The following is a 15388-nucleotide window of genomic DNA, read 5'->3' on the forward strand; positions in this document are numbered from 1 at the left end:
TGCCAATCATAAGGATCACGCACGTTAAGGCTATGGATTCTTTAGAGCATACAAGGTTCAGACTTACTAAAGTTTTGATCTTTAAAAGAAAAGGTACAGTGCTTACAATAAAAGGTATACAAATATGGGATAAAAAGTGACCTACAAATATGCAAAAACAGTGATAAAATAAAGGGATAACATACAGAAATAGCAAACTTTGCATTCTGATTCTCTGTGCCTGGGGAGGGAAAAATATGGAATGGATCACATCAGCTTTCCAGGCTGTCCCCACATGTGAACATCTTTCTTTGTACAGGCCTAATTTATAGAGTCAACCTGTAAGTCAAAATTTCTTGACCAGCCTCTCAGGTTAATATTATAATTGCTGGTTTGTGACTTGACCATGGCCTCTCCACCAATGAATATATTATTTTCTCTAAACGCTCTTTGTGTAACGTTTCTCATAGATAGATAGTGTCAGGCTGTAATTGACATCTCTCTTCAAAAAAGCCAGAAGTTGTGAAACATTTCCCCTTCCTGGTTCTTAGCAAGGCCCCCTGGCGAGATTGGAGACAGGAGAATGCATTCTCAGGGTAACATATGCTGTGCTCCCCGTGAGACCTACAGTCTCAGGACAGATGTTAATTTACTGCTAGTCAAACATCTATACCTATACATATTTCACTACAGGCGGTTTTACACCACTCCATCTGACAATCAGCATTGTGCTTGGTGATGTACGGCTTCATGAAGCCCCTAGCAGGGGTGCAGTGTATGTGCTGAGGATGTCTGGACTCTGTAGTTATGGAGTGAGCAGAGCAGTGACTTTTCTGCCCTCGGCCCCCTCTTTGTAACGTTACGGGGTCTCCGCTTCGTGGCTGCGGTTTCTTCCACTTCAGTAATATCAGTCACAGGTGATGGGGGACATTCTGGAGGGAGAAATGTCATGGACGGACCCGGTACCCCCATGGCTCCTATTACAGGACCGTGCTGGTATCAAGGAGCTCTGCCCCACCGGCCGCTCCGTCACATGGTAGGGGTGGGTATAAATAACAGGGTGACTTTACACACTGCGATGAAAAAAAAAAAAAGAGTTCTATGCTTACAATGTGCTGCTCGCTGAGGACAATGGGATGGAGCAGAAAACAATGAGGTTTAGTTAATTTTTTTATGCTTTGTGAAAACTGGAAATAATGAGACCCCTTAGGACGAGCAGCTCCTCTTTTTTTGCACCTCACATGTCAACTTTGGTATACAGACGGGGTCAGAGACATCTTGATATTCAGCTGATATTCTGCTACAATGTCGGCTATGTCTCTGCTCTGGACCTGGGGAGGAGGGTGTCTGTCCGTGTGATGGTGCTGGCACCTGTGGTTCATTGCGTCTCTGCTGCCGGCAGCTTCATTTCATCACCTGAAGATCTCGGCGCCGGCTACAGTCACTGCAAATGGCGACTGCTCCTCCGCAGCGCAGACAGGAGGCCGTGCAGCTTCTCACTCACTGCGACCTGTAAACAAGAAGAGACGAGGCAGCTGAGACATCGACACCTCCACTGTTCTTCATGACGATTCCTGCAGGAAGCCATGTTAAACCCATCCGTAGGTTGTGACTTGTACCCACAAGTCATGGCATGTGGCACAACATCACAGCTGTGCAGGGCAGCAAGGGTTAAAGATTAAAGGGATTTTCCAGCCAGGTAGTAACCCAGCGGGGGGTAAGGGACGAGGACACCATCCTGCAGCCATGTTAGGTGCTCACATCATGGACCTGTCTTCTGGGACCACCACTAGTTCTGATAACTAAGAGGTCTCTTGCTTTTTCCTTCTTGCTGTAGATTATGGGGGTCCCAGCAGCAGCACCCCCACTAATTCAGATGTGCTGGGGTAAGTAGCGATATGACTCAGTGGTGGTCACTCACCCGGTACGGCCGTGGCTCGTCCAGCTGTCGCTGCTGGGGATGGAGGCTGCTGAGCGACCTCTGGGCGTAACATCGGATATCAGTGATTGTGGGAAGGGGCTGCAGGAGCTGAAATCACAAAACGGCACAAAGCAAAGTGAAAAGCAGCAAACCAGGCACAGACAGAATGATAAGTGGACGCCAAGTGATCGGCGGCAGCGGGGGTCCGACTGCCGGAATTATCACAGCCAGTGTCCTCCAGCACCCAAACAAGGGGCAGCACATGGGATTGTTAGGGGTGAGCGCTGCACTTCTCACCGTGGCGCTGCTGTGCTCCTACCTGTGCATGATGGAAGTAGGTGCGATGGAGGGGTTTTGCCCTGATCGGGGTCACACACTCGTTTTCTGTGCTTCTGCCCAGTTCATAAACTTTCACCTCCTTACCCAATTCTGGCGGAGGCTCATCCTCTAGCGTCATGAGGTCCAGGAGCGGCTGATCTGTCGCCAAAATGTGACATCCTGTATTATACCCCAGAGCTGCACTCACTATTCTGCTGGTGCAGTCACTGTGTACATACATTACATTACTGATCCTGAGTTACATCCTGTATTATACCCCAGAGCTGCACTCACTATTCTGCTGGTGCAGTCACTGTGTACATACATTACATTACTGATCCTGAGTTACATCCTGTACTATACTCCAGAGCTGCACTCACTATTCTGCTGGTGCAGTCACTGTGTATATACATTACATTACTGATCCTGAGTTACATCCTGTATTATACCCCAGAGCTGCACTCACTATTCTGCTGGTGCAGTCACTGTGTACATACATTACATTACTGATCCTGAGATACATCCTGTAATATACTCCAGAGCTGCACTCACTATTCTGCTGGTGCAGTCACTGTGTACATACATTACATTACTGATCCTGAGATACATCCTGTATTATACTCCAGAGCTGCACTCACTATTCTGCTGGTGCAGTCACTGTGTACATACATTACTGATCCCGAGTTACCTCCTGTATTATACTCCAGAGCTGCACTCACTATTCTGCTGGTGCAGTCACTGTGTACATACATTACATTACTGATCCTGAGTTACATCCTGTATTATACCCCAGAGCTGCTCCCACTATTCTGCTGGTACAGTCACTGTGTACATACATTACATTACTGATCCTGAGTTACATCCTGTATTATACCCCAGAGCTGCACTCACTATTCTGCTGGTGCAGTCACTGTGTACATACATTACATTACTGATCCTGAGTTACATCCTGTATCATACCCCAGAGCTGCTCTCACTATTCTGCTGGTGCTGTCACTGTGTACATACATGACATTACTGATCCTGATTTACACCCTGTATTATACTCCAGAGCTGCACTCAATATTCTGCTGGTGCAGTCACTGTGTACATACATTACTGATCCCGAGTTACCTCCTGTATTATACTCCAGAGCTGCACTCACTATTCTGCTGGTGCAGTCACTGTGTACATACATTACATTACTGATCCTGAGTTACATCCTGTATTGTACCCCAGAGCTGCACTCACTATTCTGCTGGTGCAGTCACTGTGTACATACATTACCGATCCTGAGTTACATCCTGTATTATACTCCAGAGCTGCACTCACTATTCTGCTGGTGCAGTCACTGTGTACATACATTACATTACATTACTGATCCTGAGTTACATCCTGTATTATACTCCAGAGCTGCACTCACTATTCTGCTGGTGCAGTCACTGTGTACATACATTACCGATCCTGAGTTACATCCTGTATTATACTCCAGAGCTGCACTCACTATTCTGCTGGTGCAGTCACTGTGTACATAAATTACATTACTGACCCTGAGTTACCTCCTGTATTATACTCCAGAGCTGCACTCACTATTCTGCTGGTGCAGTCACTGTGTACATACATTACATTACCGATCCTGAGTTACATCCTGTATTATACTCCAGAGCTGCACTCACTATTCTGCTGGTGCAGTCACTGTGTACATACATTACATTACTGATCCTGAGTTACATCCTGTATTATACCCCAGAGCTGTACTCACTATTATGCTGGTGCAGTCACTGTGTACATACATTACATTACTGGTCCTGAGTTGCGTCCTGTATTATACCCCAGAGCTGCACTCACTATACTGCTGGTGCAGTCACTGTGTACATACATTACATTACTGATCCTGAGTTACATCCCGTATTATACTCCAGAGCTGCACTCAATATTCTGCTGGTGCAGTCACTGTGTACATACATTACTGATCCTGAGTTACATCCTGTATTATGCTCCAGAGCTGCACTCACTATTCTGCTGGTGCAGTCACTGTGTACATACATTACATTACTGATCCTGAGTTACATCCTGTATTATACCCCAGAGCTGCACTCACTATTCTGCTGGTGCAGTCACTGTGTACATACATTACTGATCCTGAGTTACCTCCTGTATTATACTCCAGAGCTGCACTCACGATTCTGCTGGTGCAGTCACTGTGTACATACATTACATTACTGATCCTGAGTTACCTAATGTATTATACTCCAGAGCTGCACTCACTATTCTGCTGGAGAAGTCACTGTGTACATACATTACATTACTGATCCTGAGTTACATTCTGTATTATACCCCAGAGCTGCACTCACTATTCTGCTGGTGCAGTCACCGTGTACATACATTACATTACTGATCCTGAGTTACATCCTGTATTATACTCCAGAGCTGCACTCACGATTCTGCTGGTGCAGTCACTGTGTACATACATTACATTACTGATCCTGAGTTACCTAATGTATTATACTCCAGAGCTGCACTCACTATTCTGCTGGAGAAGTCACTGTGTACATACATTATATTACTGATCCTGAGTTACATTCTGTATTATACCCCAGAGCTGCACTCACTATTCTGCTGGTGCTGTTATTTGTGGGTAAACACAGATAAAAATAAAGCTATGCTCCTATAAATAAAATGAGATGACAAATTATCAGGTTGTAAATCAGTAGAGGAAGCTGTGCACAGAGAATGAACCAGCTGGAAATGCTGGGATTTCAGCTCTGGAGCGGCAGAGTTGTGCAGTAGTGCTCACCGCTGCGGTCGTACAGTCTGTATACGGCTTTGCTCCCCGGGATCGTGCTCTTCTCTTGGTCCTCGCTGATCTTTATTCTCGGTTGGTCGTTCACCTGCACCAGCTGCAATTGCAGGATCATTACATATCAGCAGTGGTGGAAACCTTCCCTGCCCACATCCTCCTCCAGACCAACACATGGCACTTTCCATGCGTCTCCCACGCGACCCTCCATCACCAACCATGATCTCACCTTGTAGACACAGCCCAGAGACGGCTGCAAGGGGCAGGTGACAAGGTGAGTGCCGACACCAATCACATTAATCTCATTGTCCTGCAAGTACAAAGATCAGTCACTGACCGACCCGAGGAATAAACCTGGAGGAGCTCCCTGCAGCCTGTCCACACACAGAACTGATACCGCTGTATACAGGGAGCTCCCCCTAGTGGTGGCTGCAGACAGGATCTTACCATGTATCTCTGTATACAGGGAGCTCCCCCTAGTGGTGACTGCAGACAGGATCTTATCATGTATCTCTGTATACAGGGAGCTCCCCCTAGTGGTGACTGCAGACAGGATCTTATCATGTATCTCTGTATACAGGGAGCTCCCCCTAGTGGTGGCTGCAGACAGGATCTTATCATGTATCTCTGTATACAGGGAGCTCCCCCTAGTGGTGGCTGCAGACAGGATCTTATCATGTATCTCTGTATACAGAGAGCTCCCCCTAGTGGTGACTGCAGTCAGGATCTTATCATGTATCTCTGTATACAGAGAGCTCCCCCTAGTGGTGGCTGCAGACAGGATCTTATCATGTATATCTGTATACAGGGAGCTCCCCCTAGTGGTGGCTGCATACAGGATCTTATGTATCTCTGTATACAGGGAGCTCCCCCTAGTGGTGACTGCAGACAGGATCTTATCATGTATCTCTGTATACAGGGAGCTCCCCCTAGTGGTGGCTGCAGACACGATCTTATCTTGTATCTCTGTATACAGGGAGCTCCCCCTAGTGGTGGCTGCAGACAGGATCTTATCATGTATCTCTGTATACAGAGAGCTCCCCCTAGTGGTGACTGCAGTCAGGATCTTATCATGTATCTCTGTATACAGGGAGCTCCCCCTAGTGGTGGCTGCAGACACGATCTTATCATGTATCTCTGTATACAGGGAGCTCCCCCTAGTGGTGGCTGCAGACACGATCTTATCATGTATCTCTGTATACAGGGAGCTCCCCCTAGTGGTGACTGCAGACAGGATCTTACCATGTATCTCTGTATACAGGGAGCTCCCCCTAGTGGTGGCTGCAGACAGGATCTTATCATGTATCTCTGTATACAGAGAGCTTCCACTAGTGGTGGCTGCAGACACGATCTTATCATGTATCTCTGTATACAGGGAGCTCCCCCTAGTGGTGACTGCAGACAGGATCTTCTGTATCTCTGTATACAGGGAGCTCCTCCTAGTGGTGGCTGCAGACACGATCTTATCTTGTATCTCTGTATACAGGGAGCTCCCCCTAGTGGTGGCTGCAGTCAGGATCTTATCATGTATTTCTGTATACAGAGAGCTCCCCCTAGTGGTGGCTGCAGACAGGATCTTATCATGTATCTCTGTATACAGGGAGCTCCCCCTAGTGGTGGCTGCAGAGAGGATCTTATGTATCTCTGTATACAGGGAGCTCCCCCTAGTGGTGGCTGCAGAGAGGATCTTATCATGTATCTCTGTATACAGGGAGCTCCCCCTAGTGGTGGCTGCAGACAGGATCTTATGTATCTCTGTATACAGGGAGCTCCCGCTAGTGGTGGCTGCAGACAGGATCTTATCATGTATCTCTGTATACAGGGAGCTCCCGCTAGTGGTGGCTGCAGACAGGATCTTATCATGTATCTCTGTATACAGGGAGCTCCCCCTAGTGGTGGCTGCAGACAGGATCTTATCATGTATCTATGTATACAGGGAGCTCCCCCTAGTGGTGGCTGCAGACAGGATCTTATCATGTATCTCTGTATACAGGGAGCTCCCCCTAGTGGTGACTGCAGACAGAATCTTATCATGTATCTCTGTATACAGGGAGCTCCCGCTAGTGGTGGCTGCAGACAGGATCTTATCATGTATCTCTGTATACAGGGAGCTCCCGCTAGTGGTGGCTGCAGACAGGATCTTATCATGTATCTCTGTATACAGGGAGCTCCCGCTAGTGGTGGCTGCAGACAGGATCTTATCATGTATCTCTGTATACAGGGAGCTCCCCCTAGTGGTGGCTGCAGACAGGATCTTATCATGTATCTATGTATACAGGGAGCTCCCCCTAGTGGTGGCTGCAGACAGGATCTTATCATGTATCTCTGTATACAGGGAGCTCCCCCTAGTGGTGACTGCAGACAGAATCTTATCATGTATCTCTGTATACAGGGAGCTCCCCCTAGTGGTGACTGCAGACAGGATCTGATCATGTATCTCTGTATACAGGGAGCTCCCCCTAGTGGTGACTGCAGACAGAATCTTATCATGTATCTCTGTATACAGGGAGCTCCCCCTAGTGGTGGCTGCAGACAGGATCTTATCATGTATCTCTGTATACAGGGAGCTCCCCCTAGTGGTGGCTGCAGACAGAATCTTATCATGTATCTCTGTATACAGGGAGCTCCCCCTAGTGGTGACTGCAGATGGTTGTGTTGTCTCATTCTAACTATCTTTATTATTTGGATCAGATAACAAGGACAGTTTCCGCTCCTTGGTTTGTTGATTTCCATGATCACCAGTCATGTAACGGATGATTTGTGACTTGTACATAAATCAGCTGCGTGGAAAAAAATAAAGAGTTACAATTCCCAACTGCAAATCAAATAAATGATAACAAATATCAAAAGGATAAACTGATTTAGAAAAAAGTACCAAACTTTCTTACCACATAATACATAAATATAGAAACACACAATAAAATCCAAAATGACTGGACAGGTAATCTAAGCAATGATGCATATAGGCAGTGACAGGCTGTCTTGACACTGCTCCCTGAAGAAGCGGAAGCGAAACACGTGTTGGGGTGTGTGCGGTGTTCAGTGCTGTCCTATGGGTGAGAAATTCCTTATCCAGCATCTGCTCCTGACTTACTTTTGATCTGTATGGATAATGGGGACATAATGTGCGGTTACTATACCTATTTACTTAGATTGTCCTGAGAGCAGGCTGGTGGTTATATATTCCTCTCACCCATTTATGCACTCTTACAGTTGGGGTTACTTTTATATGTATTGTTAGACACTGTTATCAGATGATGTTACGGTTAGAGTACCCCTGTTCTTTGGATAGCCGGTCACTGCCTATATGCATCACTGCTTAGATTACCTGTCCAGTGATTTTGGATTTTATTGTGTGTTTCTATATTTATGTATTATGTGGTAATAAAGGTTTGTACTTTTTTCTAAATCAGTTTATCCTTTTGATATTTGTTATCATTTATTTGATTTGCAGTTGGGAATTGTAACTTTTTTTTTCTTATGGTTACTGCATTGCTCTTTAGAGTTTTCCCCTAATATGGTCCTTACATATTATCAGTTCTGGTATATGTATATAAATCAGCTGTGTGGCCTGTAGGGATCAGGGGTAATTGAGCGCTCACCGATTGGGTCAGGGTCTTTACACTCTTCTCACTGATGTTATTACTGACAGCGATAGACAATGTTCTGAAGCTCGGAGCCTCCAACCTGCAAGATGGAAAGGGTTAATACACGCTGTGCGGTATACAGAGATCTTCAAAGACTGTAGTTTGCAGCAGCTGATTCTCAGGCCGTCTCCTCCGGGGCAAGGGCTGCTGATGCTCAGGCCGTCTCCTCCGGGGTGAGGGCTGCTGATGCTCAGGCCGTCTCCTCCGGGGTGAGGGCTGCTGATGCTCAGGCCGTCTCGTCCGGGGTGAGGGCTGCTGATGCTCAGGCCGTCTCCTCCGGGGTGAGGGCTGCTAATTCTCAGGCCGTCTCCTCCGGGGTGAGGGTTGCTGATTCTCAGGCCGTCTCCTCCGGGGTGAGGGCTGCTGATGCTCAGGCCGTCTCCTCCGGGGTGAGGGCTGCTGATGCTCAGGCCGTCTCCTCCGGGGTGAGGGCTGCTGATTCTCAGGCCGTCTCCTCCGGGGTGAGGGCTGCTGATGCTCAGGCCGTCTCCTCCGGGGCGAGGGCTGCTGATGCTCAGGCCGTCTCCTCCGGGGTGAGGGCTGCTGATGCTCAGGCCGTCTCCTCCGGGGTGAGGGCTCCTGATTCTCAGGCCGTCTCCTCCGGGGTGAGGGCTGCTGATTCTCAGGCCGTCTCCTCCGGGGGAGGGCTGCTGATTCTCAGGCCGTCTCCTCCGGGGTGAGGGCTGCTGATGCTCAGGCCGTCTCCTCCGGGGTGAGGGCTGCTGATGCTCAGGCCGTCTCCTCCGGGGCGAGGGCTGCTGATTCTCAGGCCGTCTCCTCCGGGGTGAGGGCTGCTGATTCTCAGGCCGTCTCCTCCGGGGTGAGGGCTGCTGATGCTCAGGCCGTCTCCTCCGGGCCGAGGGCTGCTGATGCTCAGGCCGTCTCCTCCGGGCCGAGGGCTGCTGATGCTCAGGCAGTCTCCTCCGGGCCGAGGGCTGCTGATGCTCAGGCCGTCTCCTCCAGGGCGAGGGCTGCTGATGCTCAGGCCGTCTCCTCCGAGGTGATCTACAGATCCAGTCATCCTTGGCATCTTCCATGTAAGACAGTCCTGAAATGCCGCATGACTGCCCACTCCACCACCCTCTACACGGGCACTCGCCTTTCGGCACACAGCTGGAAAATCTTCCGGATCTCTACCGACTGTCTGGCGAGGTCTCCGCTGTCCAGCCGCACCCCAACTGCTCTGTACCCCAACTCCTGCAAAGCCAGGACAACCGCACAGAAATTGGGGATCCCGCTCCTGCCCAAGAGAAAAGTCTATTTACCATTTTGGCAATAACTGTGAACACAATGGCGGACCCCCGGGGTGCGGTCACCACTTACATCATCACGCTGTACGTATCCACCACCACCAGGAAGTTCAGCGGGAAGGCGATGGCGTAGGACACGAATGCCGCCAGCTCCCCGGGGTGTGTGCTCCCAGGAGGAATCTGCAGCAGATGACAAACCTTCTGCAGCCACGACTGCGACAGAGACAGGAAATCCACGCCCGTGTCCTGACCGCCCGCCGGCCGCAGAACCTGACGGGAAGAAAAAGAAGATCAGCATGTCCATTACTAGCCATCGGCCACCGCGGGGAGGGGATCGTGCCTCACCAGGTGCTGGACTTCATCCGTAGAGGAGAACGATGCCACGTAGGAGTGGGCCACGGTGCCTGCCACCGGGATGTTAAACCGCTGCCCGGCGAGCACGTTACTGGTGCAGTCAAAGCCTGGAAGAAAACCGGGGAATCGGTGACTCGTCAGGCGCCACGTCCAGAGCGCAGAGCCGTCAGCGGCACTCACCACCTATGTAGGAATATTTGGAAGCCGACAGCCCCCCATCAGGCCCCTGCGCCCTCCGCAGACCCATTTCCAGCAGCTTCTTGTCCGGACCAACTGCAAGGCGGAAACGGGCGGCATTGGTGGCGACCAGGCTGAAATAACAAGAAATCATCAAGACGTATTTCCTCCTTTTCTGGGTCCTGCGTCTTTCTCCAGAATGGGGGTCTCCCGCATGCGAAAGTGACCGCTATTAATAGAGAGGTGGATGCACAGGTGCAGCTCCCTCCATTCACTTCAATGGGAAAGAACAGTGAGCGCATGCCACAGGAGATGCTGATCACATGACCCCCCCCCCAGTACTGGGAGCACCAATATTGCGGCCAAGGGACCCTGCTATAGAGACGGGTGCAGATTCCACAGTTAGGACTTGCACCCATTAGATGTCTATGAATTATCCTGTGGGTGGAAATCCCCCTCTAAAAAGAGGCTATAAAGGACCAGAGCGGCGTTCCTTCACATAGCGGGGGTCTGCAGTTTTCATGGTATTTTCAGGTCGCTGCTTGTTGTCAGTGAATGGAATCTTCTGACAGCCGAGCGACTGTTACAATGTATCAGTGTAAGTGAACGACAATCGGGCGGCTGTGCTTATCCAGGATTATCTGCACCCACACACTGTAACAAAACCCACCAACACTGACACAGGACCTCCATCTATGTGCCAGTCCTTACTGCAGCTCCGGCATTATATTAACTAACCAGGAAGCTTGTGAGAAATGGAGAGCGTGCCCACCCCATAAATGTGCCCCTCACGTACCTGGCATAATTCACCAAGCAGAGCAGGGTGGTCTCCAGAAGCTGGACCACCAGGAGGGGCCCCCGCACCTTCATCAGCGGCTCCTGCAGAGATCAAACGTGAGTCACATGACACCCAGTACTGGGAGTACCAACATGGCCGCTAAGGGTCCCCTGCAGAAAGGCACAAGATGATTGGCTAAAGGTATCCAACCAATCAGCTTTCATATTATATCACAAAAGCCGCCTGCACCGGAGGGTCTCGGACCCTCGATCTGTATATCCTCTGATCGGCGCCAAAGAGGTCGGAAAACTCAAAGACGCCAGAAACTGATCGATTTCTAAACTTTTGCACTTGACTTTCTGATTACATTTCTTTCCATCTTAAGATCTCTGCTTGCAGTCACTGAATCATTGCTGCTTTACCCCAGATGGTGGGAACCCCGCGCTGACCCAGTCCTGCTGACAGCTGCAGTCTGTCACAATGTACCAGTGCAGACAATCCTCTGAGCAGCAGAGATCAGTCCTGACAGTTTGTTACAATGTGTCAGTCCGGAGAGTAGAATGTTTCCGTTACTGGATACAATTGTGACAATCTGCGGCTGAGAGACACCAATGATACTAAGCGGATGAATGCTTCACTGTACAAGGCGTCAGCTGCATTTACATAGGACTGCTGAGGCCACGAGATAACCGGCTGATAATCCGGCACTGGGGATCGCTGTCCCCCCAGTACTACAGGACACATGCAGACGTCTCTTGCTGACAGGTCCCTTTAAATCTTATCACAGGACACATCAGCCCAATCTCAGCTGGAGGAGGAACTACAGGTCCCAGCATCATAAGGGGAGGATGGGGGTCGCTATATTCACACGGACGGAGCAGCGGGCAGTAGCCATACCTACTCTGGGAAACACGACGGATCCCTCCGGGAAAGACGCCAGCGACACCTCCGACGCGTCCACAGTCTCCAGGTATTCAAAGAAGCCGCGGTCCACGGATGGCGGCAAGACGGAGGCCAAGTACTGGAGGTCTGAGAACACGGGGGAGAGGTCAGGAGGGGTCACAGGAATGGGGCCCGAGGGGGAGGAGGACGGGGCGAGAAGCAGGAGCGAGGGCAGGTGGTGGGGGGAGACAGGACTAGGAGGTTGGGGGGGGGGGAGACGGGACCAGGAGGTGGGGGGGAGACGGGACCAGGAGGTGGGGGGGGAGGAGACGGGACCAGGAGGTGAGGGGGGGGAGAGACGGGACCAGGAGGTGAGGGGGGGAGAGACGGGACCAGGAGGTGGGGGGGGGAAACGGAACCAGGAGGTGGGGGGGGGGGAAACGGAACCAGGAGGTGGGGGGGGGGGGGGAGAGACGGGACCAGGAGGTGGGGGGGGGGGGGGAGACGGGACCCGGAGGTGTGTGGGGGGGGGAGGGGAGACGGGACCAGGAGGTGGGGGGGGGGAGACGGGACAAGGAGGTCGGGGGGAGGGGAGACGGGACCAGGAGGTGGGGGGGGGGGGGGGGGGAGACGGGACCAGGAGGTGGGGGTGGGAAACGGAACCAGGAGGTGGGGGGGGGGGGGGGGGGAGAGACGGGACCAGGAGGTGGGGGGGGGGGGGAGACGGGACAAGGAGGTCGGGGGGAGGGGAGACGGAACCAGGAGGTGGGGGGGGGGGGGGCGGGAGAGACGGGACCAGGAGGTGGGGGGGGGAGACGGGACAAGGAGGTCGGGGGGACGGAACCAGGAGGTGGGGGGGGGGGGGGGCGGGAGAGACGGGACCAGGAGGTGGGGGGGGGGGGAGACGGGACAAGGAGGTCGGGGGGAGGAGAGACGGGACCAGGAGGTGGGGGGGGGGGGGAGAGACGGGACCAGGAGGTGGGGGGGGGGGGGGGAGAGACGGGACCAGGAGGTGGGGGGGGGGGAGAGACGGGACCAGGAGGTGGGGGGGGGGGGAGAGACGGGACCAGGAGGTGAGGGGGAGAGACGGGACCAGGAATTTGGGGGGGGGGGGGGGGTTGGCACGGGACCAGGAGTTTGGGGGGGGGGGGGCACGGGACCAGGAGTTTGGGGGGAGGGCACGGGACCAGGAGTTTTTTTTGGGGGGGGCACGGGACCAGGAGGTTGGGGGGGGGGGGGGCCCGGGACACGGCTCGGGGGCGGTGGGTCGGGGGGACACGGCTCGGGGGCGGTGGGTCGGGGGGACAAGGCTCGGGGGCGGTGGGTCGGGGGGACACGGCTCGGGGGCGGTGGGTCGGGGGGACACGGCTCGGGGGCGGTGGGTCGGGGGGACACGGCTCGGGGGCGGTGGGTCGGGGGGACAAGGCTCGGGGGCGGTAGTAGCGGACCCTGCAGGGTGCACAGAGCAGCAGACAGAACACACCGCTCGGCCCCGGGTCCTCACCTGCTCGGGAGAAGCGGAAGTCCCGCAGGAAGCGCAGCGTCTCCTCCAGGCCACAGAACAGGGTGAAGCCGCCACTGAACGGAGCGTCCCGGAAGAAGAGCTCGAACTCCGCGGCTTCTCGGTGCCGCCCGCTCCGCCAGTAGCCGTACGCCATGGTGAACTGGTAGAGGTCGGTGAGTAGCGGGAGCTCCATGCCGCTGAGCCCCGCACCGAGCCAATGACAGCGGTTATATACACCGGAAGTGTCACCCTGCCGCCTGGGGCATGCCGGGAAGTGTAGTTCTGTCTGACACCGCGTACTGACACGTGATTGGTCGGAGATGCGCCCCCGGGGTCCACGTTCCTCCCACGGGTTATGGTGAATTCAGAGCAGGAATCAGGAGAGTTACTGATAATGTGACTGGATGCGGAATCCTTCATGGAAGTGACATCTGCAGTGTGAGCGCCACAGGACACTCAGAGCCGGAACCGACCGGCAGATTGTGGCCTGGGGCGATAACCAGTGGCCTAACTACAAAGTTATGGGCCCCCCCAACCATGCCAAAATATTTTCCACCTAAATTCAGAATTTCCCTATTCATTTCGCACACTATAGCTTTATTGCAAAGTTGTATAGTGTGACCTCAGTGGCGAAACTATCCGGTGCCCCATCCTGGCATATATCTGCCCCCGTACTGCCATTATACTCATCAGGGGCTTACATAGAAGTCATGGGGATCCATATAAGAAGTATAATGCACCCCCATAGTCCTCCTTATAACATAATACACCCCATAGTCCTCCTTATAACATAATACACCCCATAGTCCTCCTTATAATATAATGCACCCCATAGTACTCCTTATAACATAATACACCCCATAGTCCTCCTTATAATATAATGCACCCCCATATTACTCCTTATAACATAATACACCCCATAGTCCTCCTTATAATATAATACACCCCATAGTACTCCTTATAATATAATACACCCCATAGTACTCCTTATAATATAATGCACCCCATAGTACTCCTTATAACATAATACACCCCATAGTCCTCCTTATAATATAATACACCCCATAGTACTCCTTATAATATAATACACCCCATAGTACTCCTTATAATATAATGCACCCCCTTAGTACTCCTTATAACATAATACACCCCATAGTACTCCTTATAACATAATACACCCCATAGTCCTCCTTATAATATAATGCACCCCATAGTACTCCTTATAACATAATACACCCCATAGTACTCCTTATAATATAATGCACCCCATAGTACTCCTTATAACATAATACACCCCATAGTCCTCCTTATAATATAATACACCCCATAGTACTCCTTATAATATAATACACCCCATAGTCCTCCTTATAATATAATACACCCCCATAGTACTCCTTATAACATAATACACCCCATAGTACTCCTTATAATATAATACACCCCATAGTACTCCTTATAATATAATACACCCCATAGTACTCCTTATAATATAATACACCCCATAGTACTCCTTATAATATAATGCACCCCATAGTCCTCCTTATAATATAATACACCCCATAGTACTCCTTATAATATAATGCACCCCATAGTACTCCTTACAATATAATGCACCCCATAGTACTCCTTATAATATAATGCACCCCATAGTACTCCTTATAATATAATACACCCCATAGTACTCCTTATAATATAATACACCCCATAGTACTCCTTATAATATAATGCACCCCATAGTCCTCCTTATAATATAATACACCCCATAGTACTCCTTATAATATAATGCACCCCATAGTACT

The 15388-nt window shown here is 51.1% G+C and overlaps 1 protein-coding gene across 6 annotated transcripts; it reads right to left on the reverse strand.

Moving 5' to 3' along the window:
* Positions 1–67: 67 nt before the first annotated feature.
* On the reverse strand, positions 68–13848 carry NAPRT (nicotinate phosphoribosyltransferase). Of its 6 annotated transcripts, none has more exons than XM_069732033.1 (13): positions 13590–13843; positions 12105–12232; positions 11222–11304; positions 10429–10559; positions 10240–10355; positions 9968–10164; positions 9744–9884; positions 8600–8684; positions 5227–5307; positions 4995–5097; positions 2220–2377; positions 1901–2008; positions 68–1489 (listed from the first exon to the last, which is right to left on the reverse strand). In XM_069732033.1, exons 1-13 carry the CDS (start codon positions 13780–13782, stop codon positions 1421–1423), a joined length of 1593 nt encoding a protein of 530 aa, XP_069588134.1. In that variant the 5' UTR covers positions 13783–13843; the 3' UTR covers positions 68–1420. The 6 variants fall into 6 exon arrangements, 5 of the variants coding, with proteins under 5 accessions (XP_069588134.1, XP_069588136.1, XP_069588138.1 ...); XM_069732037.1 differs by having other exon boundaries at positions 1137–1489; positions 2220–2398; positions 13590–13848; XM_069732036.1 differs by having other exon boundaries at positions 1289–1489; positions 2220–2398; positions 12101–12232; positions 13590–13805.
* Positions 13849–15388: the final 1540 nt, after the last annotated feature.

The sequence above is a fragment of the Ranitomeya imitator genome, chromosome 6 (assembly GCF_032444005.1).
Source record: "Ranitomeya imitator isolate aRanImi1 chromosome 6, aRanImi1.pri, whole genome shotgun sequence".
In the NCBI taxonomy this organism is placed as follows: Eukaryota; Metazoa; Chordata; class Amphibia; order Anura; family Dendrobatidae; genus Ranitomeya; species Ranitomeya imitator.